Source organism: Sander vitreus, chromosome 5 (assembly GCF_031162955.1).
Source record: "Sander vitreus isolate 19-12246 chromosome 5, sanVit1, whole genome shotgun sequence".
NCBI lineage: Eukaryota > Metazoa > Chordata > Actinopteri > Perciformes > Percidae > Sander > Sander vitreus.
In genome coordinates, this window is record NC_135859.1 from 34,034,250 (window position 1) to 34,062,061 (window position 27,812).

Genomic DNA, 27,812 nt, shown 5'->3' on the forward strand with positions numbered 1-27,812 from the left:
AAAATGAAATACTGTATATTATGACTTTTTAATGACTTTTGACATAAATGACTTTTTTTATGACTTTTTCGACATACTATACTATGAGTGTTTAGACATACCGGTACTACTATGACTTTTTTCAACATCAGAATCAAAATCAGAAAGGGATTTATTGCAAAGTAACACTTACAAGGAATTTGCCTTGGTGGTTGGTGCATACATCAACAAACAAACATATTAAACATGAAAATGAATGGGGGGGGGGGTTAAGAGTCAAGGTCAGTGGTGTCCTGGTCCTTGTTAATGAGGCTGACTTCAGAGGGTGTGAGGTTTTGGTCCTGATGGACCACAGCCTCCTGCCACAGGGGACGGAGTCAAACAGTTTGTGTCTGGGGTGAGAGGAATATGGCACAATCTTTCCTGCCTGCCTCAGCGTCCCGGAGGCGTACAGTTCCTGGAGAGACAGCAGAATGCAGCCAATCACCTTCTCGTGATACGCTGCACTCTGCACTGGTCCTAAGCAGTGGCAGCAGCGCACCAGATGATGATGGAGCAGAGGATGGACTCGATGATGGCAGCGTAGAAGTGTACCATCATTGTCTTTGGCAGGTTACCTTCCTCAGCCGCTGCAGGAAGTGCATCCTCTGCTAGGCTTTTTTGATGATGAGGGAGTTCAGATGATGTTCAGCTCCCACATGAGGTCCTGGAATACTTTACTATTACTTTTTTATTTTTTTCAAAATACTATACTGTGACTTTTTTCCACATACTAGGCCTTTATTATGACTTTTTTTCAACTTACTATACTGTGAATTTTTTTTTGACTCTTTTCGACATACTATACTATGACTTTTTTATGACCTTTTTCGACATACTATACTGACTTTTTTCGACATGTTATCACTTAAGCAATATCCAAGTGAAGAAAAATTCTTCCAATAGACAAATTGTAGTAAAATAAACACCTAAATGTGTATTTTTGATGTTTTTTTCCTCTAAAAGAAGAAATGTTATTGAGCCCAAAACCTCAAAATTGAAAAAACAAACAAACTCCCCTTTAATGACTTTGGTAAAGTTAACATGTTCCTCTGGGTGTGGGAGTGTTACTGTAGAGGCGGCTGTAGGTTGACACAAGCCGTTGCTCCCCGGGTGTCCATGAGCCTCTCCGAGTCTCTGGCATCCGGTTGTAACAGCGAACGAATCAGCCAATGCTGAGTCTGGAACAATGACGCCAGCAGGGAATAGAAACACAAGTTTCCTCAGGTCAGAGAACAGCTTGATTTCATTTACACACTTCAGTAATAAGCTCTGGCCTTTTACTCCCGCCTGTTCCTGTAAATGATTTGCTGGAGGGGACATAACACCCCCAGTACCCTGGGGAGCGGCTCCTCAATCAAGTTTTCTATTATAGAACAGGTTAAAAAAAAAAAAAACTGACACAATTCAATCCAAAGTAGGGTGAAAACTCATTATAGTGTGTGGAGGCTTACTTTTAGCCGATGGCTTTTCTTAGTTAAACAGCAGAGAACATTTAGCTGGTTGTATAATAAAATGTGTACGCCGCTTTCTTCTTGTGTTTTAAATCCTTTTCCTAATAAACCAAGGACTCATGGGCTATTGTAGCTATATTAATAATGTCATGAATGACAGCTTTAATCAACAGCTCTGTTCTTTATACTTGGTTGCACAAGCTCTGACATTGCAGTGCTCGTCTTTGTCGTAGCCACAGTGCGGCCGGCGCAGCTCCTGAAACAACTAATTATTTTTCAGTCTGATGTTCCGAACTAATTAATAGTCACGTGATAACATTGTTCTGACAAACAGGCAGGTCAGGTGTTGCATATTTTCTGTGCACGCATCATGAAGTTAATCCCTCCTTTTGTTTCATAAAGTGACGGACTTTCTACTCAAGACAGTAGAAATAAATGTGCTCAACAGAATATGGTTTTGTTCAGGGAAGAAATGAGCTCGGTGGAGCCGTGCACCTGGAACTAATCATCGGAGTGTATTTTATCCTCACTTCAATAGCAGCCAAAGCCTTAATCAGAATAAAGCTGGGACGGGCCGGTCCCGGTCCCCGGACCCTTACGTGGCCCCTGGCTGTTACAGAACTAGTCCTCTGCAGTCAGAAGCCATTCGTCACAGTCACTGATTTGACTTCAGTTTCAGTATAGAGAACTCTTTAGTTGAAAAGGGAGACTACAGGCAAAAACATCACTTTTCAATTTAGATTTTTTACGCTATTTTGCTTCCATAATGTCTTCTTTTTTTTAAAGTGAGTAATTCACATATTCTGAGCCAGAAATCATTTCAGTAGCACTTACATACGCTAAACTTTGCAGTTTTCATTACTGTCTCTATTTTCTGAAGGTTTTTACACAGGCAGTTCTTCATATAATCATTCATTGTTGGATAAATGTAATACTTTATAACTAAAAACGTGGAGAAAATTAATTTTCTTTTTGTGGCTGTTGACAGTATATATCACTCCAGGATGTCAGGAGTGATGAAAAGAGATAACCAAAATCCCCTCTGTAAAAACCTTTGGCCCTAACATGTCAACAATTTTGAACCTGGCTTTATCCAATGTATGCAAATGAGTGCATATTCAATAAGATAATGCGTTATTTGCATGTCCTTATGTAAGTAATCAACTGGGGAAGTGTAATGGTGATATCTTTAAGTTAAAATATTTTCCCTATTCACCTGCAGCGCAGTCAAAGGAGCAGGAAAAAACCGAATCTGTTGTTTTGTCCCTCTCTGACAGCCTCCGGAGGAGATCTACTCGGCCGGTGACTCCATTGTGATCAAGTTCCGCTCCGACGACACAATCAACAAGAAAGGATTTCACGTCCGCTACACCAGCACCAAGTTCCAGGACACACTGCACTCACGCAAGTGACCAGCGGGGGCCGGAAGGGGTCGTGCGGGGCAGAGGGGCAAACGAAGGGGCCCCCAGGGGAGGCGCCAGCCTGACGCTCGGAAACCTTCGGCCACCAAGATGAGTCAAACACGACAGAACAGCCGCAAGAACGCCAACCGCACCTCAGCTCCTAGGGGCTCTAGCTCCCCCCACAGACTGTGAGGAGTAAAGCCATTCTGCAGTACACCTTGTTTTTACCTTTTTATGGTTAGGATTGGGGTGGGAGGATGAAAACGTCCGCCTTAGGTGGACAGTAGGGGAAAATTTATTGACCCAGATCGCTCAAAATTTTTTGGTTTCTTCTATTTTTTATTTTTTATTTTTATTTTTAAACGTGCCTCCTTAATAAGTGGCACAAAGGAAAACAGTGGATTCTCAGGACCTGTAGGAAGACAGGCATCAGCTGGACAGATCCCTGCTTTTGTCGGGCCAGCCCTCCACAACCAGGGGTGGGGGGATGGGGGGTGGGGGGTGGGAAGGGGGGATTAGGAGTATGGGAAGGCCTTTGGCACTCCTCAATAATTGCTCTCCTCTCCTCACACTCTCATCCCTTTTGGTTCCTATCTGTAAGAGGATTAGAAGGACTTGACTTTTTTTTGATACTGTATGTCAGTCAATTGCATGTAATTACAAAAAGGAAAGAAGGAAAACTGTACAGGGACAACACCAGCATTTGTAATTGGCATTATCCTGGCAACCAGTGGCAAGATTCTCGTTGTTACCATTAACAAGGAAATTAAGGAAGCAGTTATCTTATTAAAGGACTAATTAATGAGTTGTGGTCCATGTCTTCTGACTGGCTGTTACTGTACCTCCATGTATAAAGTAATGTGTATGATCTTTCAAAGGGAACATGTGCTTTACTCAGCTCGAACCAGTTAGCACTTTACAGTAAATTGTTCCAAAATCATGAGCTTATGACTTTTTGTGAAATGCAATGCCAGTTCACTTATTTTTTAAATGCATTTTATCTCTCTTATTCTTCATTGTTGTTGTTTTATTTGTTTGTTTTTGCTCCATTTAGTCCCTCAGGCATACTTGAACATTGTGTGTGCCCTGTAACATGGGGTAATAAAGATATGACTTATGTTTCAGTGTTGATTTACAGTTCGGATGTAAAATAATTTCTCTCCAGAGAAAATGCCTTTTCTTGGTACAATGAAGTATTTCTCAAGAACCAAATGAGCCTGGGTATTTATTGTTCTAATAACTACATGTAAAGGTGGAAAGGTACTGTTGAACTTAGCCCTATGATCGCCTTCAAATGTATAGCCGTTGGTCGACTATGTTGAATATACCATGTTGCTCACTCGTTCCTTTTCTCCATTTATTTCTCTCTCAACACGATGAGAATAATGTTCTGTGACTTTGCAGCAGTCTGACGCATATGTTTGATGTCTGAGCCTTTGTGCCCTATATTAACTGATAACTGGGAACCTGGTTTGTGCCATTTCAGTTGAAACATGTCCTGCATCACACTGGCGGAGTTGCTAGTTGAGTGCAATCTAGGGCACGTGAGTAGGATGAGTAATACAGAACTTAGGACTTAAATGGCACACTGGTCTGTGTTTGAAAAGAGTTTCTGACTCCCAGCAAACACAAAAAAACCAAACAAAGCCAAATATAAATACCCATTATTCATCTCTGATTCACTATTTATAGACGGAGCTTGTCATTTTTAGACTACAGTTGGAAAGCATTTCATTTTCCGCTTTGCTAAATATTCATTCCCTTCCATGTAACCTCACTCTCCCTCAATAATTATTCCATTACCATTCTGTTGTGCTTTTATAATAAAAAACAGGAGCAGAGCGGTGTAGTTGCTTAGAAAACTGCCAGACTGGCGCGACTGAAAATTGGCCCTCACTCTACCCAACAAAAGTGCTGCAAAACACATGCAGACAGATGTAACCAGACTGCACTCTGGGTAAAAGCACTTTAAAAGGACACTTTTCACATTGAACATGAATAAATTATATTCATGTTTTCTTAAGATGATATAATTAATTGTAGAAGTAGATAGCTGTCATTGACATTATTCAGCATATTCTGGATTTGTGTAATCGGATGTACTTTACCTACCCCTGTATGTGTGTGTGTGTGTATATATACATATATACATATATATATACACATATATATTATATATATACACATATATATATATTATATACACATATATATACATATATATATATACATACTGTATATGTATGTGTATATATATATGACTTAACACAAATAGATCAGTAAACGAATCATCGTATACATCAGCTGCATACACTTATTTGCAATAAAATGTGATCCCCTATAAAGTGCCCATGAAATATCACTTTTACATTTAAACAAAAACAAATCAATAAATAAACCAGAGTTTCGCCCCTGGTAGTGGAAACGTACTCTAAATTGTCAACACAATGTTTTCTTTTTAATAAACGTGGTGCTGCTGTTCCCATCCCGATGAGCAGCAATAGGCCTCGTCCTTTTGTTTAATGACCGCCATGAAATATTCATGCACTGCAATTCCATGTCAAATCTGAAGCCATTTTGCATGAATAATTAACGACAGCCAACCGGAGATGGGACGCTGCCTACTGTACTGTAGCTCTGCCAGTAACAATGTGACTGCGACTGAAGGCAAACGGTGACAGGTCTTCATCCTGTTCCCGCTCCGCTGCTCTGTTACATAACAATGCAGAAGAAAACCATGCTGAGCTTTCACAAAAAGAAAAGACCCCGAGGCTTTCTGCACCTGTTTTTATTTGACATTTACGAGTAACACGCACACAAAACAGAAATGTACTGCTCTTGCCGCAAATGAGTCAGTCCCTCTCTGACTCTCCCTAACCATTATTGTGTTATGTGGTTTGACAAATGGCCCTCACCTTGACTACGGGGCAGACCGGAGCCAGCATCGATGGGAGTTTGAGTGCCGCTCTCGGTTGTGTGAGAGCAGAGGAGTGAGCAGAGTGAGTGTCTACAAGTGCTGTGGAGGGTTCACCTGAGGAGCTGACAAGAGGTCTCTTTCAGTTGGCGCTGATGGCAAAAAAAATAGAGACATAGAAGCAGTTTGAGTTCCAAGATATTAAACCATAGACTGTAAAAAAAAAAAAAAAAAAAAAAATTGGATGGATGGATGAAGCTTACAGGCCTTAAAAGTGCAGCCAATCCTTAAAGCTGCGTTCTATCTAATTTCCAGCAGGGGGCGACTCCACTGGCTCCAAAAACAGGTCTGTTTCTATAGAAGTCTATGAGAAAATGAGTCTACTTCTCACTTGATTTATTACCTCAGTAAACATTTTCATGAGTCATGGTCTCAATCGCTAGTTTCAAGTCTTCTTCAACACAGCATGATGATCATTTAGTTAATTATGGTCCCATTTATTTTTAAAATAGACGATAAAGCAGGGGATGCTTTAGGACCTGTCAATCAGGACAGAGGCTTAGCAATGCTAAACATGCTAACACTGTGGACATTAAAATAGACCTCAACTTGTTTTTGGCTGTTGTCCGTGTTTTCATCTTAAACTGTGACCCTCTCACTGTGTGTTTTCACTTCTTCAAAGTTAACTGGAACATTTTGGTCGCCTAACAATATCTTGTTCAGCTTGCTGCCAACCTAGCTAGCTACAGCTAGCGTTAGCTGGTAACTTAAGGGAAAGTTTGTAGATTTTTTCCCTCTTTAGCGTTTGGTTTAGCACTGCCCCATTGCAACCATAAACAACACTGGCTTGGCCGAGTCATCCTCCCCAGCTCCAACGTCGCGTCAAAAATCACGCATCCAGTGGCAAAAAAACAAGATGACGGCACCTGTATCGGCAAACTCGAGGCTTCAAAGCGGCAGTCCACGAACCAATGGGTGACGTCACTCCTGCTACGTGCATTATTTTTTACAGTCTATGATATAAACACATGAAAGGTCAGAAAAGAGGAGGTACCTCGTGGTAAGTCTTGGTATACACAACTCTTCAGAGCAAGTGTGTGCTGGCAGCGTCAAAAGTTCAGTTCGGAATGTGTGAGAGCAGCATACCGAAACATTTTACATCACACATTACACTTAACAGAACTGTGCACGGTATAAACTTGACTAGTACAATTTTTAATCCAGCCACATTGGGACATCATAACCTTTGTTACAAATGTGGCTGAAAACACATTCAATGCACAACTAAGAAAACACAAAGAGAAGATCAATCAAAACGTGATGTTTCACAAGATGGCCATGAATCATGTGGACCAGTTTCACTGACGGTTATGGACGTCAGAGCGCACCCGGTCGCTGTTCACAGGTCACAGAACAGTCAGCAGCTCTTCACAACTCAACGAGTTACACAGATGAAAACTGTGACTCAGCCAGTGTTTCCCAACGATTACTCAATCATCTTTCCCCTCTAGGCTGAAATATCCTAATCAAATAAATACCTCAGCTGAATCATCGTATTAACCCACTACTGTGAATCACAAAGATATTTACACTATAGTACGAACAATCCACTGATCAATACGAGTGAAAAATAAAGTATTTTGTGAAGACAAACAGCTTCTAATAAAGGAATAGGTTCCGACTAGGGCTGCAACTAACGATTCATTTCATTGTCGATTTAATCTCTCCATTATTTTCTCGATGAACCGATTAGTTGTTTGGTCTTTAAAATGTCAGAAATGTTTCCCAAAGCCTTCAAATGTCTTGTTTCGTCCACAACTCAAAGATATTCAGTTTACGGTCACAGAGGAGAGAAGAAAAAATATTCACGTTGAAGAAGCTGGAATCCGAGGATTTTTTCACTTCAGTTTTTTCATAAAAAATGACAAAGCGTTTAATTGATTATCAAAATAGTTGGCGATTAATTTAATAGTTGACAACTAATCGATTAAGCTTCGCAGCTCTACTTCTGACATCTTTGCTCTAGTTCTGACATCTTTGTGCTGTAAATAACAGGATCATTTGCTGATCTTGAAATTCCTCTCAAACGTGGAGGAGAGTGGAGTGCTGACAGTTTTGCATACACAGGAACTCCCCTGCCTGACATCAGTGTGAGTTGGGGTACAGTTGTGTGTTTGACGTGCTGATTTATTGCCAGGCCAACGCTCCCAGCCGACCTCCCGCCCAGCACAGAGCCGCTCCCAAGGCTGCCGCGGCCGCCACGGCCAGGCTGGCCTTCAGCACAGCGCCGGGGGGTCTGCTGAAGCGGGCGGGGGCCATGCACGCCAACATGGCCACAGTCACGGTCAGGGTGAACACAATGGAGACGGCCGTGTTAATGGCCACTATCTGTCCAAACTTGGCGAAAGGCACAATGACACAGAAGAAAAGAGGGACTGTGGAGATCACCGTGGTGACGGCGCTGGACACTATGGCAACGCCCACATGGTTCACTGCCTCCAGGGTCCGTCTCTGCCTCTCGGCCCGAGGCTCCTGCAAACAAAACACAGATTAACACTGTAGGAGCAGAGGCTCTTTTTTCATTTATTAGGGCTGCTACTAACGATCATTTTCATTGGCGATTAATCTGTCGATTATTTTTTCGATTAATCAATTAGTTGTTTGGTCTATAAATGACAGAAAATGGTGAAAAATGTGGATCAGTGTCTCCCAAAGCCCAAGATGACGTCCTCCAATGTCTTGTTTTGTCCACAACTCAAAGATATTCAGTTTACTGTCACAGAGGAGAGAAGAAACTAGAACATGTTCACATTTAACAAGCTCTACTTTTTATTCATGAGCCTTCAGGGCACTTCTTGCCTTAATAAAATCCAAAAATCTTAGTCATTACCTTGTTTTAGCATGTGTGCAAACAGAAAACAAGCTGTGGGAGTTTTTCTAATGGCTCATAATTGTTAAAACAAATTCACACTCCCATACCAAGTCAGGAGCAGGCGTAGAGGGCGCGGTCTCCCCAGCCAGCAGGTATCCCTCCACTAGGTGCAGACAGTAATCCACAGAAGATCCCACAAGTATAGACAGAGAAATAGCCTCCACTGCTCCCATCTCCCAGCCCAGCCAATACATGACCGCCACCACCAGGCAGATCACACCTGTAGAAGGCCAAGAACTCACAATTCAATCAATGAATTTCATTTGTCACATCATACGAGGTATAATTCCAGTGAAATGTAATCCCATCAGCTCCTTCAACTTGTTCATGATTAATCATAAAGCAGAATGTGGCCGTCAGATCGGCACGCTTAAAAACAGAAAGTCGCAACACATTTTGTCTCGCGTTGCCAGCTCTATCTCCATAGCGCTGTGGAATAAGGTCTGGCTACACCACAGATGCATTCTGGGGTAGGAGAAAAAAAAACGCTCTGGGTTGTTTACATTTCTCAAACCAATCACAATCGTCTTGAGCGGCGCTAAGCTGCGGACGCAGCGACAGTGGCTCTGCTAAATAGTCTCAGGAAAATTAAAAATTTGACATTTTCAGCGTGTAGCTTGCTAGCTCGAAGGTTGTTGTTGTTTCCCGTAGCGAAGGGATTTTGAGAACGGCGACATACAGAGAGCGGACGTCCAGTCAGGTTTATCCTGGAAATGTACTTCTGTTGATCCAGACTACCACACATTACACACATGATTCCAACCCAGGCTTGAATATTCCATTTTAAAATCCATTTCTGAGTAACTACTCTCTTACCTAGAATGGTTATGAGTACTGGGAGCAGCAGCATAGGATGTGCAGTAAACACGGACACAGCTGCCACGCAGATGGCCAGAGACAGCAGCAGGCTCCAGAGGGCACTCTCCACACCTACAAACACACCACAGAGCTCAGTATTGACTCCAAATAGCATACTTTTTACTTTTAGTACATATTGCAGCTGCTCTTCAAAGAATGTACTGTTGCACGAAGTATGCATATGATCTGCACATACTACGTCTTCATTAATAATTACTAATTCTAAGGATTATGGGTCAGAATAGCCAGAAAAGCATGCTGTCTTACATTACTGCAAAATCTGACAGTTAGTAAAGTCTGACAGTGATGCAGTTGGACATCCTGGTCAAGGGCGGAACTGGGGGCGGAGAATGTTTTCTCAAAAGCCATGAATCTTTTAGGGTTTTAGAATAACTTTAACTTTAACTTTAATAACTTTGTGTTTGACTGAACCGGCAAATCAATGGAGAAGAGTTCTATTTCTAAAGAAATACTTAACTTAAACTTAAAAATAGAAACATCAGACAATTTGTGGCTCTCTCTAGGTGGCCGGATTGAAAATAAGTCATCCTCAACATGGGTTTAAAGAAAGTTGGTTAACAATTTGATACAAAACAGGATATATGCTTACAGGATATTGTTTTTTTCCCTTCCTACTATCCGTTTTTTTCTAAATGATGTACAGATTTGTAGGCATTCTATTATCTCAGTTGGCCTTAAAATAACACAAATGCAAATAGCTGCTGTAATTGGGGGGGGGGGGAGCATGCCCCCGGACCCCCCCTATGTTTGGGCGGAGCTACGTCTGGCTCTGTCCCTGATCCTGGTATTTTTGGCATACTGCCTTTGACATAATATGTACTGGGAATACTTCATCTTTTTCTGGAACACAAGATAGTATGTTAGTATGAGTATTACTGCAAGGTTTGTCAGATTAATCCCTCTTCAGTTTGCAGAAAACATCTCTTTGACACGCAGGTCCACTTCACGCTCACCAATGATTTCCATGAAGATCTGCTTCCAGTGCTCGCAGGTCTGGAAACCCCGTTGCAGAGCGGAGGACTGCGGGAGGGAGGCCAGCTGCTCCTGGATGAAGTTCTCCCACTGAAGGAAGTCGGAGTAGGTCTGAAAGGAGGATTTGCCCTTGTATGTGGTCTGGGGAGAGAAGAGAGGTTGAGCGTTAGGCAAAGTGAACTGGAATCGTGCCGCTCTGTGATGCGCGAAGATGAAGGGACTTACGGACTCAAAGGCCATGGACAGCCAGCAGACCTTGCCTCCGTGTATTCCCACCGCTCCGTGGGAGAGCTGCCCCGGCAGCAGGTTGGGCTCGGGGAGAGAGTGGCACTCCGGATGGAGCAGAGGCACAATAGAAGACAGTTTGTTACCTGAAGAATGGAAGAGATTGGAGAGCTTCTTGGAACTTACAGTATATTAGTGACAAAAAGGCGGTGCTCTTTGGTAGGGGGCATGAACAAATCCAATAGACATCAAGGAAGAAGCCAAGGCACTCGTCTTTTACAAAATATATATATAAAATGCCTTTAATGCATAATAAGATAAAAAACCTTATTATCTTATTCTATTCAGAATCTGCCAGATGCATTTTATATATATTTTTCGTAAAAGGCGAGTGCCTTGGCTTCACCTTGATGTCTATGCAGTTTACCTGCAGAGAACAGAAGAAAGGATGGTACCTTTTACACACTCTCATTCTCTATTAATAATAATATAATAATCATAATAGACTTTATCTATATAGCCCCTTTCATGCAGGAAGTGTAGCTCAAAGTGCTTTACAACAAAGTGGAGAGACCGCAAAACAAACAAGATCCATTAAGAAAATAAAAGCAGTTACAAAATATTCAAATGACCAACAAATAGCAGAGGCTGCAAATATATGCCAAGAACAATATAATATATAAAACAACAAGGGAAAACAAATCATGTAAACTATGCTAATAAAGCAAACAAATGACAATTATTTAAAAGCAGTGCTGAATAAATAAATGCCCACAGAGCGTGCATCTCTGATAGCTTTGGGTAGCAAATTTCACAGTTTTGGCGCACAGTTAAAAAAGTTTTTTTTACCCAGTTGTTAAGCACTTTATATAACAGTTTTGTGCTATAAAGTTTCCAAAAAATAAGGTTTTAGGGCCGCAACTACTGATTATTTTCAATATCTTATCAGTCCTCCATTGATTGATGTATTATTTGTTTTATAAAATGTCAGAAAATAGTGAAAAATGTCTATTACATTTTCCCAAACCCCAAGTTAACATCTTCAGATGTTTGGATTTTTATGATGATTTTGTCCAAGCAACAATGCAAAACCCCAAAATATCCAATTTGCTATTAAAGAGGAAAAAGGAAAACCAGCAGATATTCCCATTTAAGAAGTTGGAAGTTGCTTTAACGATCAACTCGATCGATGTTTATATTATTGTTTCACGATGTTTAATGGTAAATAAAAGATTTCCATCTGAATTGTGTTGGGGATGTTACCTGAAGGCAAACACTGCGCTCCTCCTGGCTTCACAAGTTGTGTGTTTGCACTAATAGCTTTGCAGATTTTGCAAAGATGCCCCATTTCCTGGAAAACATCAAAGTCTGGGTCCAATATAATGCTGCCCTTTGGAGAGAATTAAACACAACGTCAGCCACGTGATGGTAACATCATTCAAACGTCTAGCTCTGCTTTATTTCCGTTGATGATTAAGATAAACTGACACAGGTGTGACCCTCACCATATCTCCGATGACGTGGTTGTCCCTGTTTCCGGTTCGGTTGACTCCCAAGATGCCAAAGACGACAAAAACCATCGCCCCGGTGTCCACCAGAGGACGCACCGCCGGCTGGCCACACGCCGCGCCACCGCATGGGTTGAAGCCAAACGTTTTGGATGCTTTCGTTTTGGCAGCAGAAGAGGGATCTTTGAAAAAAAAGAACCAGAGGAAAATCTCTCAGCAGGCCTTTTTATATACAGTGTCAAAATACACGTATAACTCTGTGGTGTGGAAAAATCCTCCAGAGGTGTTTTAGACGGTGCTAGTATATTTCAAAGAAGTGTTATATTGCTGCATGGTCTCTATTTTGCAGACTCAACGTGAGAATGAATGACATAAAAAAAAAATGTGTGACACATCAGGGCCGGCCCGTGGCATAGGCAGTATAGGCAAATGCTGTACTGTATGTACTTGTCAAACAAGCTCGCCCCTCTCTCCTCATCATCCCGTCCCCTCCCCCTCCCTTCCGCGCACTAACACCCCAACCCCCAAAATCCTTCTTGTCGGTTATTGGCTGGAACACTGTTTGTTATGTTTGTTGGTGCAGGTTGGCCCAGTTTGTTTTTGTTGCTGTTTGTGGAGCCTGGGCTGTCTACAGAGGCCGCGTTTTTTTACAGTGTGTTCAGGGGACAGGCAGCTAGCGGATAGTGAGGAGATGTTTTTTTCCAGTGTGTTCAGGGGACAGGCAGCTAGCAGATAGTGAGGAGATGTTTTTTTCCAGTGTGTTCAGGGGACAGGCAGCTAGCGGATAGTGAGGAGATAGGCTAACAAACTGTCTTTATGTTTCTGACATGTTATGTTTATGACGCTTTCTGATGCTCGCTCACCACTGGGAAGAGGGGTATAAAACGTTCCCTGCGTGGGTCCATCCGGCCCAGAACTGATGCCGCAGCCAGGCGGGTCGACACACACGCGGCTGGGATGAGGTCTCAGGCGGCGCTGGCCGAAGCGAAGTCTCCTGAAAAGGTTGAAGCAGAGCTGAAATGACTGACTGTCCACTAAAACGACATGACAGAAATGACTTATCCTTTGATTCTTTTCATCCGTATTTTCACCTGCTGTGCTGCTGCAGAGACGACGCTACATAAAAGGAAAACTCTGGCGCCCAGCCATGGCGGGGTTCACACGAGGTGAATGTGATCATCCAGCTGGGGTACGGGTGGTACACATGGGAAACACACACTGTCATTCTGCTGGTGTAATTGCTGCGGGGCTGATTATAAGCCTATTCAGATAAAACAAGATTAGTTATAAGCCGCTTTAGTGGCACATATGGCAGTTGGGGGGGGAGACATGACGTTACAGTTAATTATATTGCTGTTATTACTTGTTTTTTTGCTCTCTAACCTGAAATGACGACACCTCTTCGTGCTCTGTGCTGCACAGTTTCCACGGGGACGGAGTGCTGGCGTTGAGGGAGAAACGGTAAAGGGTTGTAGAGGCTCCGAGGTCCAACTTTGATATGTACACTGTCAGTAAAGACTCTGAAAAAAATAGCACAAAGTACAATATTTAAAAAAAATGTGCAAAGTGGGGAAGGTATTAAATGAGAGAGAACGTGATTAGTATGTGCTGAATGTTTTACCTGTTTGGTTGGCGCTCCGTGGAGCAGATGATGTCGTTTTGCTCGAGCTCTGCTGATGAGTGGAGAACTTAAATGCTGATGAGGAAGTGTGTGTGTACAAGGGATGGGGCTTTTCCATGAACACACCTGCAGCAGAACACAACACGCAATTTAGATATTTGTTTTGGATCAGTGAAGTTAACTGGTGAGTGTCAGTGCGTTCATATGGAGGGAATATTTATTCATAATTCAAATTGAAAGTCCAAAGAGAAAACCAAGCAAGATCAAATTAAAAATAGTATTCAAGATTGCTTTTTCCGTCTGCTATTTCACAACTAAATTCATTTCTGAGACTGTTTTTATGCGAGAAATTAACTGTGTACAGTTTGAATACGGGCAGTTTTACAAGAATGTATGGCCAATTGCACATTTGCTCCGATATGTTGTTGGACTTGGAAGCTCCAGTCTTAGGAGACGGGATCGCTTGCTTACCGGCAGCCAGTAATACTCACAGCCCCCCCGTCAACTGGAAGTGGTTTCAGACCCCCCCCACCAGCCGTTGGGCCACGCCTCCTCATTTAAATTGACACCTGTCACTTCTAAATGAAAAGCTTAATGTTAAATCGAAATGTAAAAGGTGAATCTTAAAATGTCAGATGTAAAACATAAAATTCAAAAGATAAAATGTCAAATTGAAAATTATAAAGGGGAAAGGCTAAAATAATCTAATCTTTTTTTATTCTATTTGAGATTTTAATTTAAGTATTTCCATTCAAGCTTTTACATTTCACATTTAATTATGGCATGATTTTTCCTAGTAGCGTAGTAAAATAATACTATTTTTAATTTGATCTTGCTTCGTTTTCTCTTTGGACTTTCAATTTGAATTATGAATAAATATTCCCTCCATACGTTCACATTAGTGATGTAACAGTATGAAAATGTAACCTCACGGTTATAGTGACCAAAATGATCTCGGTTTTCGGTATTATCGTGGTATTTTTAAAAGTGTGTTCAATACGTTCAGAAAGCACTGATAGGCCAAGTGTCACAGTGTTTATTATATTACAAACATATAGGCAAAACCTTATCAAAAGTGCAACTTTTAACATCAAAAGAACAAGGGTTCAGCACGTATTGCCGCCTTTAGCAGCAACTTTTTTCCTGCACGTTCTGCAGAAAACTATTTTCAATCAACTGTCCCGGGCATTCTTATAATAACCAAAATATGCCCAAGCTTCAGACTTAGTCCTCTTAGAGGGATGATAAATGTCCTGAGCGCTGTCATCTCCCAACCTGACTCCGCCAGATGGATATGCCGAGCAAATGTGAAGCAATCCATCTGGGAACTTTCCGTTGGAGAACTTTCGGGAAGGGGCGAAAATACTGGTTGGCTGTTTGGACAAACCATCTGTCTATCACCACCTATGTTGGTTGATAGACGGGCCAAATCAACCAATCAGATCAACGATATATCAAACTCTTGCCGTCGGGAGAAGAGCAAAAACATCTTTTCCTCCGAGAAAAGCCTCCAGTGCCGTTTTTTGCTCTTCTTTCAATGAAGGAATACTTTCTAATTCGGATAAAACTGCCGAGATAGCTACGCTCATCTCATCATCGTTGTTTAGACTGAACAGTCGCTTCTCGTTGCGTCACACCTAAAACCGCCTCAAAACCAACGCTGATTGGTCGGTCGTTTGGCGAACGGCTCCAAATTGTCTCTGTCTCAAGATGCCAGACTGATCTGCGAGTGGAAAACTGGAGCTCGCGAGATCAGGACGGTCTCACGAAGGCTAGTCATCTCCTCCTTCCGCCAAGATTCCAACTTCAAGAAACGCACGTTGTAGGCTACGCAGTGCGCCCGCGCGCCAACTTCAGGAGACTCAGATGAAACTGGGAAGGATTAAACACACCACCGTGACAATAATGATATTTTAAATGAAAAGGGTAATTGTTATCGTCAACATTTTTATCGTGGTTTACCGTTACACCGTTAATCTTTACATCCCTAGTTAGATTGTATTCAGTCTCACCTGAACACATGGGGCAGGAGATGCCTTGACCGCTGAGGTTGCTCCTCAGAGCCAGCAACGTTTGAAGGTTTGTGTCCCGGCGGAAAAGAAGGGGGGCGTGAGTGGCCGGCCTCAGGAGACAGCAGCAGCCGGCAGATAAGACCAGAACCAGGAGGAAGACGCCTGCGCCGACAGGAAGAAAGTGATGAATGATGGCAGAGAGGAGGGTCTGATGGAGCAGAGAGAGCAGCTGAGAGACACATCGAGGAGCAAGAATCAATTACAGTCGCTCCTTAGAAGAGGGAAGATAAATACTTCATGAAAGGCACTTGCTCTTCCTCTGACAGACTAAATCCTCTTAGGTCACACAGAGATGAGTTGGCGGTTACTCTCACGTCTAAATCATAGATCAAGATCTTGTCTGATAATATCTGTGAGAATCAAACTATAGAAATGACAAAGCTTCTTCAGTATGAATTGCAGTGTCAAACTGTGTGAGTTTGTGGCCGGGTTGGCTGAGTTGGTAGAGCAGGCCCACATATAATTAGAGGTTTATGCCTCGACGCAGAGGTCCAGGGTTCGAGTCCGACCTGTGACGATTTCCTGCATGTCTTCCCCCTTTCTCACCTAGCTGTCCTGTCCGTTAGAAAGGTGGAAATGCCCCAAAAAATAATCTTAAAAAAAAAACTGTGTGAGTTCAGTCACACTATATTTGAAGGGGTGTGCATAAGACGGACATGACACTGGTCATGAACATGGAGTCTTTATGAATGTTCATGACTGTTTTAAGTGTCATCCGGTATATGGTGATAGTTATAATTGCAAAGCTGGGATTTTTTTGTAGATGATTGCTGGCCTTTAGTAACTGTGTTACGAGCCCAGGTTAGCTTAGCGTTTGTAACACCGCTAATGAACATGAAGGAGTCTTTATAAATGTGCCTGACTGTTGTCATTATGGGTCATTCGGTAATTTATAATACGCAACGCTAAGTTGCCATTGTTTGAGATGTTTGTGTTATGACAACTTGACATCAGGCAAGACAGCATGGCCTGTCATAAATATGTGATAGCAGACTTAAGTTAAAGAAACTATTGAGCTTGATGTGTTAACTTTACATTAAACTGTCATAAGCGATTGGTTTTGACGTTGGCTGTCATAAGACTATTATAATTGTGTCATGAATAATTCCCTTGACCTCAAGCAGGAAGTGAAAGAAGTTGGACTTGTCATAAAGTTTGATTTCACTATCAAATGCTTTTATAACAGTGTCCTGAATATAGGGGCAACTAACGATTATTTTCATTGTCGATTTAGCGATTAGTTGTTTGGTCTATAAAATGGTGAAAAATGTGGATCAGTGTTTCCCAAAGCCCAAGATGATGTCCTCAGATGTCTTGTTTGTCTTGTCTTGTTCTTTCCCAACTCAAAGATATTCAGTTTACTGTCACAGAGGAGAGAAGATACTAAAAAATATTCACATTTAACAAGCTGGAATCAGAGAAGTTTAAAAAATACCGACAAACCGAATCTGCAATTCATTTAATAGTTGACAGCTCTACATGAATAATTCCCTTGACCGCAAGTAAAGTGGAACTTGTATTTAAGATGTCATAACTGTTATAAGTCCAGTTTGTCGACAGTGAATGCAGCAGTACTGAGGAGATTTGCCGTGTTTGTCTTGCTTAATGTCAAGTTGTCATAACACAAACATCTCAAACAATGCCAACTTTTCAATAAAAGTGTCCTAATTTACCGAATGACACTTGTGACACTGAGTTCATTATGGCAACAGTCATAAACATTTATAAAGACTCCTTCCTTTTCATGACCGGTGTCATGTCATAGTTATGACAGTGTCGTGTCAGTCTTATGTACACCCCTTCAAATAAAGTGTTACCTTGAGTTTTACATCAAATCTCACCTAGAACAGCTTTTCGTCGCTCCACAGCTGGCTCTGCCACTAAATGCTTTAGGGCCCACCGGAGATTTGTGCTCACCACACCCACGTGCTGCTGCCCTGAAGGGGACGGAGGTGTCTCCACCGACAGGGAAAGAATGGCCGCATCGCCGTCCGTGTCACCCGCGCCTAGCCGAGACAAAGACAGCGGGCTTAGTGGTGCCTGGACAGCAGCGTTTTACAACCGAGACTCATTCCCTTCTCGAGATAATAGGGACATTCTAAAGCTGTCCCATTAATGTCCCAGATAATAATCTCACCTGGCTCCATCTCCACTGACAGAAGCGCCACATCATCATCCTCATCTGACAATGGGCTGTGGCTCGCTGACAGGCCCGACAACAGCTTCCAGCTTCAGAGGGAAGATGCAGTTTAGCGAGATAGACAGCTGAAGGGAATACACCGCGCCTGTGGTGTCGCACAGCATGCACAAATAAACTCTCACACAAAAGCGAGGAGACAATGCCTCACCAATTCAACCAGGCGTGTTCCTGAGGTGCCACACACTCGGTCCAGATACACAGGGCGGCAGGCATCAGGGCGGACACCCAAAACCAGCAGCAGCTGACAATGAGGGCCATGAATAGGCCAAAGTCATGCACGGCTGGGATCTAAGTGTCAGTTAAATGAAGCACAGTGTAAAAGACCTTGAAACATTCAATTTGTGCTTATCGTATGAAGAAAAAAAAGGCTGTCTGCTGACAGAGGCACTTCTATTCATCCATAGCAGGAGAGTCATTTATTCTTTCTATATCTATTCCCTGTACAGATTCTATTAACGGTAGGATTTCTCCTCTATGATTACCTGAGAGAAGGTGTTAGCAGCGTAGGCAGCTGCAGTAGTGAAGGAGGTGAGGAAAGTAGCTCGGCCGGCTGTTTTAATTGTGTAGATCATTCGCTGCTGCGGCTGACGTAGATGAGAAGCCTGTCTGAAGGTGCTGATGAACACAAATACATCATCCACACCTGAGCAACAGTGAGAGAACAAAAGAGCTGCCTTATTACATATTATTGGAAATGTACTGTAAAAGGATTTTTTTTTTTTCAACCTTAAAAACGATAACTTCAGTATTTTTTAACCTGGACCACATTTTTTCATGTTTTTGTGTCTGAGTGACTAATGGGTACAACTTTTGTTTTTTTTATTAGACCAGTATCGAGCAAGGTGACTGCTGTTGGCGGCGGTGAAACAAGCTGAGTGTGTAACGTTAATGGGCAGTTGCACACCATCAATTTCCGTCCACTAAATGTTCTGTTTTTTGCCACTGACAAGCTCAGATTATTATTCTAAGTGTCTGACAACATTATGGAAAGGATCCCTACAGGGATAGACTTTTTTGTTAAAGAGTAAGATCCTTTTTGTTTAACATGAAACAGCCCCAAAATCACCATCTCCAAACTCGCCAGACTCCATTTAAATAAAAAAATATTTTAGCGTGTTTAGAGCCGGCTCATGTAAATGGGTGAATTTAGGGTTTATTTCAACCAAACCAGAGTGGTGATTGTTGGACCAGTGGAAAGACGAACCAAGACGGCTTTTGATAGTTTGACTTTGTTTCTGTCGACTTTGAATGAAGTGTGTTTTACGAGGATAAAAGTAGTGATTATTTATATGGAGTCTGGTGGGTTTGGTGATGGTGATTTTGGGGCTGTTTCATGTTCAACAAAAAGGATCTTACTCTTTAAATGAAAGGTATATCTCTGTAGGGATCCTTTCCATAATGTTGTCAGATGCTTAGAATAATAATCTGAGCCTGTCAGCGGCAAAAACAGAACTTTTAGTTGACGGAAATTGAAGGTGTGCAATTGCCCATTAACGTTACATTGCAGCTTGTTTCAATGGTCTTGCTTAATTTTGGATCAATTTCAGAGATTGTTGTTCCCATTAGTCACTTAGACACAAAAACACCAGCAAATAGGGTCCAGGTTGAAAAATACCAACGTTACCCTTTAAAGGAATAGTTTGACATTTTGGAAAAATACACTTCACTTTCCTGCTGAGAGTTAGATGAGCTCTAGATCTATAGATACCACTCTGATGTCCGAGAGTGGTATCAATCATCTCATCTAACTCTCAGCAAGGATACAAATAAGCATATTTCCCGCTTATGTAAAACTATTCCTATAATGGACAAATTGGTGTATTTCTATTTCCGTACCGATTCCGATAATAACAAAGGCTGCAACGCCATTGAGAATGCCCAGGTACCTCACGCCAAAGACAACATGGTACAAGAACAGAGCCATCAGGCAGCTCAGTCCGATGCTAGTGAGTCCGAAGAGAGTCAGAAACACTACAGAGAGACAAGAAAACAACACAGAGCTTGTAAACATTCATATGCTACCAAATTACGTCACACCCGAATTGAATGCGTTCCATTTATAAGTCGGATACATCGCATTACGTTTTTTTTGTGCATACAAACAGCGTAACAACATGTCCACAGATAGAAGATGGACAGGAATGTGTACGACTGATTTAGTGAGACACAAATAAGACAGAAGTGCTAATAACTGTACGTTACTACAACTTTCACTACTGTCGATGCACGGGGCAGCCATGTTGGATTTTGAACTCGGGGTACTGCGAGGTTGTCCGACTTCACAGCTCGGAAATCCGAGGTCAGGGGGCGTGTTTCTGACTTTGACCTCGGAAAATCCGACTTCAGAGTACAAATGGAACGCACTATTATCATTGAGATGTGTACACAATACTGTAGGGCTGCACGATATGAGGAAAATATGTGATAACGTTGAGTATCGCACTAACAATATTACTTGCGATAAACATATTAAAATGTACTCAGCTCTGCTGCTTTCAGTATTCTGCTTAAATACAACACATTGCTTGTTGAATTTAAAACAAATGAAAGGAATGAAAGTGCCGTATTTTACTTATATTTTCTTTCAACTAAAACAAAAAATCTCTGAGTGTCTTTCGCGATACGTCACAGCCTTTCGCCATGAGTGTATTGCGCCAATTGATATTGTGATGACGATAAAAAAAACAAAAACAATATATTGTGCACAGCAATGTGAGTTGAAGAAAGAGCAGTTCATACTGTACCAGAAAAGGAGGTCAGGACATAGACGAGCAGAGTAATGCAGGCTCCGCTGATGACAGCCAGCATCATGTCGTTGTGGAAGGTGTGTCTCACCTCATCATCAAACAGCTCTGTTCCCCCATACAGCACCTTCACCTGGCTGGGACAAGGACAGCAACATAATGTCAAACTCCAACTGTTTGCAACAGTGTGTGGTACTGGGACAATATGCTTTTGTCCCGATGCGATTCTCTCTCACGATGCATGGGCGCCGATTCGATTTGTATTGCGATTTTCATTTATTGCGATTCTAGAAGTATTGCGATGTTCTTTTCCTTCTTTAACCCTTGTGTTGTCTTCCCCGTCGACCATGCACCTTTTTGTTTTTCTGCGTCAAAATGTAAAAATACATTCTCGTGGGTGATCTGAGGCCCACTGTTTGTTCGGTGTAGGGCTAGCAAAGCTGGTAATGGTCGTCTGGTTAACACAGGTTTTTAGCTGTGACTGTCCTTCCTTTGCCGTACCTGAAGTTGCTGCATTTTGGCTGCTGTCTGTAGATTCCTTCATGCACAACTCGTATTCTTTCGGATGTTTGATACCAGATGTTGTAACAGCGGTGATGTTGTGTATTGTTTAGGGTCTTCGCCACCACGAGACTAATCAGCATTGCAGATTGAACATGTAGCTGGACTTGAATGGTCTTCTTTTGACTGAAAGTACTGCCAAACAACACTTTTTCTGCTCGCCAGTTCCATTTTCACTTTCTCACAGCCTACTGCATTGTAAACACCTTCCGGTAATCAACGGCGGCGTCATTACGTTGACCAGCGTAGTGCAAGCGTAGGGTTCGGTGGAAAAAAATTCTAAGGTTCGGCAGAAACTGATGTTTTTTTCCATCCCCTAATGTGTAGCACATGGGTTTAAAAAAATCGATTTTCCAATTCAAATCGATTTTTATTTGAATGATCCAATACCCAGTGTATCCCATACATAGGTTCTACTTGTGGGAAACACTGATATCGATTCACAAAATCCTGAGATCGATCTTTTAAGAGGCTCCGATATAAAGCTAGAGTGAATATGAAAGTAGACGATCTGAGGAATCCATGTCTTGCTAAATAACGCTCCAAAGTCAGGTGAAATTTTGGCGAGTGAAAACCTGCCAAGGCCATTTTATAGCTGTATAGCTTCAGGTCTCCGTCTCTGCTCCACACCCTCTGCACTAAAGAAAGCACTTGTACATGTTTTTCCGTCTCTATGGAACTGCTTTGGGGTCAGTTCTTAACGACAACATTTTTTTATTAATGCAGCAGGTTGGAGGGTTCCTTGTGCAATTTACAACGTAGTTCTCTGGGAATCTCTTACATATCCAAGCTAAATTGGTATTGTAACTGAAATATCCCTAATCAAATCGATATCCAAACGGAAATCAAATCAAATCAAGAACTGGTAATCAGGGACTATAGCCTAATGACTATAGTGACTATAATGCAGCAAAATATTTGATAATCGTTCCTGTGTACCGTCTACCTGTCTTATATTGAATGCTTATGCTTGAATAACTTTTTCATTCATCTGTTAGTTTAACGATTTGTTTTGTGAAGGACAGAAACTGCCTGAATGATATCGTTAAAGTCTGCTCCGAAATCATTGGCGCCACGCAGAGCGACTCAAACTCTCTCTGGGAGAGACAAGAAACGTGTTCTCCACAAGGCGGAGGAGTTTTATTTATCGTGACCATATTTTGTCTTGTGAGTTAACAACCGATGCCTTCAGAACGGAGCTATCTGCCGCCTCCCAGAAAGACTAACTGTTCTTCAAATTGTTCATTCCCTCAGCCATTAAGCTGCTGAACGCCGAGCAGCTGTCTTGAATGGCACTCGAATTTGAATGAAACGTTGCGGCACTTTATTGATTTTATTACTTTATCTCGTCCCTTTGTAGCTTACTTTATCGTCTTTATTCAGTTCTTATTTCAAATGTAGTTTTTTTTATACTTGCATATTTATGGATCTCACTCTTTCCCATGTGCCTTTTTGCTCCCTGCTCATTGATGAGCGGCAGTATGAATGTGTCTACAGGTAAGCCCTACGGAATGAATGAAATTAAAACGTTTCTCTCAGATCTAATGACTGTAGTTGGACTTCTTTTGCAAGTTTTGTCTTTAAGCTTTTTGAATGTTATTTATTTATTTTCTGCTCTAGCTTTTCCAACGTTTTTAGACACAGATATTGGCATAATAACGGTCTAAAACAATGTGACAATGAGACGCAGAACTACCGCAAAGGGACGCAAACTGACTACAAAGAGACGTCAAATGACCACAGAGACCCCAAAACAACTCCAAAGAAAACACAAATGACCGAAAAGAGACGGAACACGACTACAAAGAGACAAAATCCGTCAAAGAGACACAAAATGGGGAAATTGTTGTTTTTTATTGAAAAACGTTACATTTTCTTTTTTAAAGATGATTTTTTTTGTGCATTTTTTAGGCATGAAAGGGGGGAAAGAGAGGGAGAACGACATGCAGCAAAGGGCCGCAGGGGGGAGTCGAACTCGCGGCTGCTACGTCGAGGAGTAAACCTCTGTATACGGGCGCACGGGCGCCCCCCCCCTTTCCGCCAGATACACGCACCTAAGTCATCCAAAAAGCCAGGGAAAGCCAGTGTGTATAATAACCCCCGGAAAGGAAAGATGATGATGTGATGTTTTAGATTTGATTATTGTAACAGTGTCTTTAAAGGTGTCTGTGAAAAAAAAATCAATCAGACAACTGCAGTTGATTCAAAACACTGCTGCCCGAGTCCTCTCTGGAACCAAGAAACTGGAACACATCACCGCCTGTTCTCAGAGCTTTGCACTGGCTTCCTACGAATCAAAGAATTGATTTCAAAATAATGTTATTTATTTATAGACGCAGCTTTTAGTTCCCATGCACCACAGATCTGGAACAAACTTCCAGAAGACTTGAGATCTGCCCCGAGCCTTTGTTCTTTTAAAACTTCTCTGTCTGCACTTTTGCTTTTCCTGAGGTCATTGACAAATAGTCATTCCTACATTTCTATTTCTAGAATTTCTATTTTTTGACGCTGTCTTTTGTAAAGTAGTTGTTCATTTCTTACACTGCACTGTAACTTTTATTCTTATATTTCGTCTTATTCTATTTAGCTGTTTTATATTCTTGTTAACTAATGTTTTGACTGCTCCTTCGTGTTTTATATGAAGCACTTTGAATTGTCTTGTTGCTGAAATGTGCTACACAAATACAGCTGCCTTACCTTCTGCTGCATGCTTTTAGTTGATTATATGCAACATCTTTCAAAAAGTCACTGTGTAGTCATCTTAAATAATGATTTCAAAATTGAACAAAATAATTGTGATTATGACTTTTTTCTATAAACGAGCAGCCCTATGTTTTATGACCCGTTGTATTTTCTGATTTGTGTGTTTTGTATGTTTATGCATATGTAAAGCACTTTGGCTTGCCTTGTTGCTGAAATGTGCTATCCAAATAAAGCTGCCTTGCCTTCTATGCTCCAAAAGTCTTTTAAATCTATATCTTGATTTTATGTTGTTGTATTTTCTGATTTATTTGGTTACACTTTACTTGAAGGTATCTACATAAGAGTGACATGACACTGTCATGAACACGTGACACTGTCATGAACGTGTCATGAACATTATAAATAAGTCATAAACATTTATGACATAATGCTTTGTTTAGTATTCGGTTTTTGTCATGACAAGTTATGGTTAGGGTTATGGTTAGGGTTCATGTGTCATAACAGTGTCATGTGTTCATGACAGTGTCATGTCACTCTTATGTAGATACCTTCAAGTAAAGTGTTACCATTTGTTTTGTACTTTGTATGTTTATGCATATGTGGAGCACTTTGACTTGCCTCTGTGTCTGAATTGTGCAATATAAATAAACTGCCTTGCCTAATAAATGGTCAACATTGCAGGGATAATTTCCTGACCTGGTAGACTGCTTGGTCAGGATGTCTGCATACTGCACCACAAAGTTTTTGAAGCGTGATCTTTGCTCGTGAGCTCGGTCCTGCAGGGAGTAGAAGGAAGGAAGAGGAGCTCCGAAGTGGATCTCGCTGCGTAACAGAGAGGAGGACAGATGCTCCGGCGACAGACTCTCATCCACGTACCAGTAGAACTGTGGGTGGGTGATGGCCAGACTCAGAGACCCTGGGAATACAGACACAGCAAACCAGCACTGTTAGGGGGACTAAAAGTGAATCTTGAAATGATCTTGATTAATCTGTAGATTATTTTCTGGATTAATCGATTAGTTGTTCGTTCAATAAAATGTCAGAAAATGGTGAAAAATGTGGATCAGTGTTTCCCAAAAAGCCCAAGATGACGTCCTCAAATGTCTTGTTTTGTCCACAACTCAAAAGATGTTCCGCTTACTGTCACAGAGGAGAGAAGAAACTAGAACATTTTGACAACTAATCTTTTAAAGTGCTCATATTATGCTTTTTGGCTTTTTCCCTTTCCTTTATTGTGTTATATATCTTTTTTTGTGCACGTTATAGGTTTACAAAGTGAAAAAGCCCAAAGTCCACCCCAAAGGGACTTACCATCTCCAACAGAAAACACTGTTCACAAACTGCTCCAAACAGCTCTATTGTAGTCCAGCCTTTACTTCAGAGACAAACGTGGTCACTTTGTAACACACGTTATAATGCTCGCCTAGCTGCTAGCATGGCACGCCCTCATACTCTGCTTCTGACTGGCTAGTAGTCCTTACCTAGGTACTGTCAGGGCACGCCCTCATACTCTGCTTCTGACTGGCTAGTAGTCCTTACCTAGGTACTGCTCATGTGCGACTCCCAACAAAGAAGTAACAGAAGTGAGAGGTCTCACTCTGTAGCTAAAACTGAGAGCTCAACACACAGGGTGAAAAGAGGAGCTGCAGCAATGTGCAGTACAACAAAAATATGGTGTTTTTTGAAAATTAAACCATGTAAACCTATTCTGATATGACCTCTAAATACAATTATGAACCTGAAAATGAGCATAATATGAGCACTTTAATCTTTGCAGCTGTAAACTAAACATCTATATGCCGCTTTCGAGACATGAAATCTTGTATTAATCGCTTGAAAGATAAACCTTGCCTTCCCTCACGTAAGACTCAATTTTGAACTTTGTGTAGCTTTTTTTATTTATCAAAATAGTTGCCGATTAACTTAATAGTTGACAGCTCATCAACTCATCGATTCATCTTTGCAGCTCCATTAGAAAGCTGTTATTTTCTGTGTATCTGTGTCAGTGTCTCTGTGTCCCAACCGGCAGCGGTAGATGGCCGCCCACCCAGAGTCTGGGTCTGTCCGAGGTTTCTGCCTGTAAAAAGGTAGTGTCTCCTCGCCGCTGTCGCACCAAATGCTTGCTCTTTTTGGGTGTGTGATGTGTTTAAATTTAATTATTTTTCCAACTTTCTTAACTTGTGGACTCACCTTGAATATCGGCCAGATCTGGGCCCATGCCATCATAGTAAATCTTCCCCCCTCTCTCGCTGGGGTACAGGTAGGACAGGAGTGAGCTGGGCGGGGAGCAGTAGGACGGTCCCAGTGGCAGATCCCTCAGCATCTCCAGAGGCTTCCAGCAGAACTGATGGAACTGCGGATGCTGCATGAGCAGGCGCTCCACGTGGTGAATTGTCTGCAGGCGTTCGGGGGTGAAGATGTTGCGATCGCCCTCCCCTTGAGCCACAAACACCAGCTCGATCCTCCACAGAGCCTGGCTCTGCAGGTAGTAATTGGGAGCGAACCTGCGCCTCCTAATGAGCCGAAGAGTTGAATTCCCATCCCATGATCTCTCCGCTTCTTCTTCTTCTTCTGCTCTGTGATACGAGTTCCTGTGCTTCCCCATTTTCTCCTGACCCAATTTAAGCTCCGTCCTTTTATCTCTGCTCGCTGCGGCTGCTCTCTTCTCATCATCTCCTGGGTGTGAGGGGTAGTTTCGAGGAGTGGAGGACCTCGCAGCCTCATTATCTGTCCTGTTGAACACTCCCTGTTTGCTCAGCTTCTCCAGCAGAAGCTCCCTCAGGGCCTCAGACTCGCTGTTATCTAAGTCTCGCCTACGTCTGTCCCAGGACCCCAGCTGAGTCTTCACAGCGATGGTGAGGGCGTCGAAGCGCTCGGCAGAGAAGTGACTGTGAACCTCAAAGGCACTGTAGGAGAGGTCTATGTCCAGAGGGGGGCAGTAGAGCAGCATGTAGGCAAACAGGGCGCATGGGAGTGACACAACTACCCCTAAAAGCACCCCACTGGCCCAGGGATGTGTGTACACCCACCCCACTGCCCTCCACAGTCCACACATGGCAGCCTCCCCAGAGAAACAGCTCTGTCCTGCTGCGGGTGCTGCTCCATCCTCTCCTTCCTCCTCCTCCACCTCCTCCTCATCTTCCTCTCCTCCCCAGTTGGGCTGAAACAGCAGCGGATCATCCCCCACATCCATGCTGGCACCTGTCAGGGACACACAACACCACTTGATCATCGCTCACTTAAAAGGTCCCATATGGTGAAAATGGGTTTTGGATTGTGTTTTAAACTCAGGGGTGTAAAGTAAAAGCTGTGAAAATGTGAAAGTCACTTACTACCGCCATTCCTCTATCCCCCAAAGAACTACACCGACGGCGCCTCCAGTAAGAATTTGATGAATTTGCTACATAGAAACCGGATAACCAATGGTTGTCGAGTTCCAAAATGAGCATAGCCTCGCCCCCTTTCGAGCCAAGAGGAGTGCGAAGCGGGAGAGTCATGTCGTTGCTGAAAACGTGCCATGAGAAGTGCATTATCAGGGCTCTAGACTAACTTTTTTAACCAGGAGCACTGTATCCCCTAACTAACATTTTTTAGGGGCACAGGCAC

General features: G+C 42.3%; 2 protein-coding genes across 2 annotated transcripts in view; one reads left to right on the forward strand and one right to left on the reverse strand.

Annotated features, from left to right (window-relative positions):
- The window catches only part of bmp1a (bone morphogenetic protein 1a), a 63,898-nt gene extending 60,550 nt beyond the window's left edge, over positions 1–3,348 (forward strand). Inside the window, 1 exon segment of the mRNA XM_078251607.1 lies at positions 2,750–3,348. Within this exon segment, the coding sequence (XP_078107733.1) occupies positions 2,750–2,884 (135 nt within the window). The 3' untranslated portion in view covers positions 2,885–3,348.
- A 2,310-nt stretch (positions 3,349–5,658) lies between these two features.
- Positions 5,659–27,812, reverse strand: part of disp3 (dispatched RND transporter family member 3) — a 28,078-nt gene continuing 5,924 nt past the window's right edge. Inside the window, exons 3-22 of the mRNA XM_078251608.1 lie at positions 26,397–27,407; positions 24,903–25,122; positions 20,943–21,079; positions 20,035–20,169; positions 18,681–18,841; positions 18,347–18,486; positions 18,136–18,227; positions 17,840–18,004; positions 15,939–16,100; positions 13,927–14,052; positions 13,689–13,825; positions 13,397–13,566; positions 13,169–13,299; positions 12,303–12,487; positions 12,061–12,187; positions 10,798–10,943; positions 10,554–10,713; positions 9,538–9,651; positions 8,769–8,941; positions 5,659–8,321 (exon numbers count right to left, since the gene is read on the reverse strand). Coding sequence (XP_078107734.1) covers positions 7,977–8,321; positions 8,769–8,941; positions 9,538–9,651; positions 10,554–10,713; positions 10,798–10,943; positions 12,061–12,187; positions 12,303–12,487; positions 13,169–13,299; positions 13,397–13,566; positions 13,689–13,825; positions 13,927–14,052; positions 15,939–16,100; positions 17,840–18,004; positions 18,136–18,227; positions 18,347–18,486; positions 18,681–18,841; positions 20,035–20,169; positions 20,943–21,079; positions 24,903–25,122; positions 26,397–27,399 — 4,029 coding nt within the window. The 5' untranslated portion in view covers positions 27,400–27,407 and the 3' untranslated portion in view covers positions 5,659–7,976. The remainder of the gene's footprint in view (positions 8,322–8,768; positions 8,942–9,537; positions 9,652–10,553; positions 10,714–10,797; positions 10,944–12,060; positions 12,188–12,302; positions 12,488–13,168; positions 13,300–13,396; positions 13,567–13,688; positions 13,826–13,926; positions 14,053–15,938; positions 16,101–17,839; positions 18,005–18,135; positions 18,228–18,346; positions 18,487–18,680; positions 18,842–20,034; positions 20,170–20,942; positions 21,080–24,902; positions 25,123–26,396; positions 27,408–27,812) is intronic.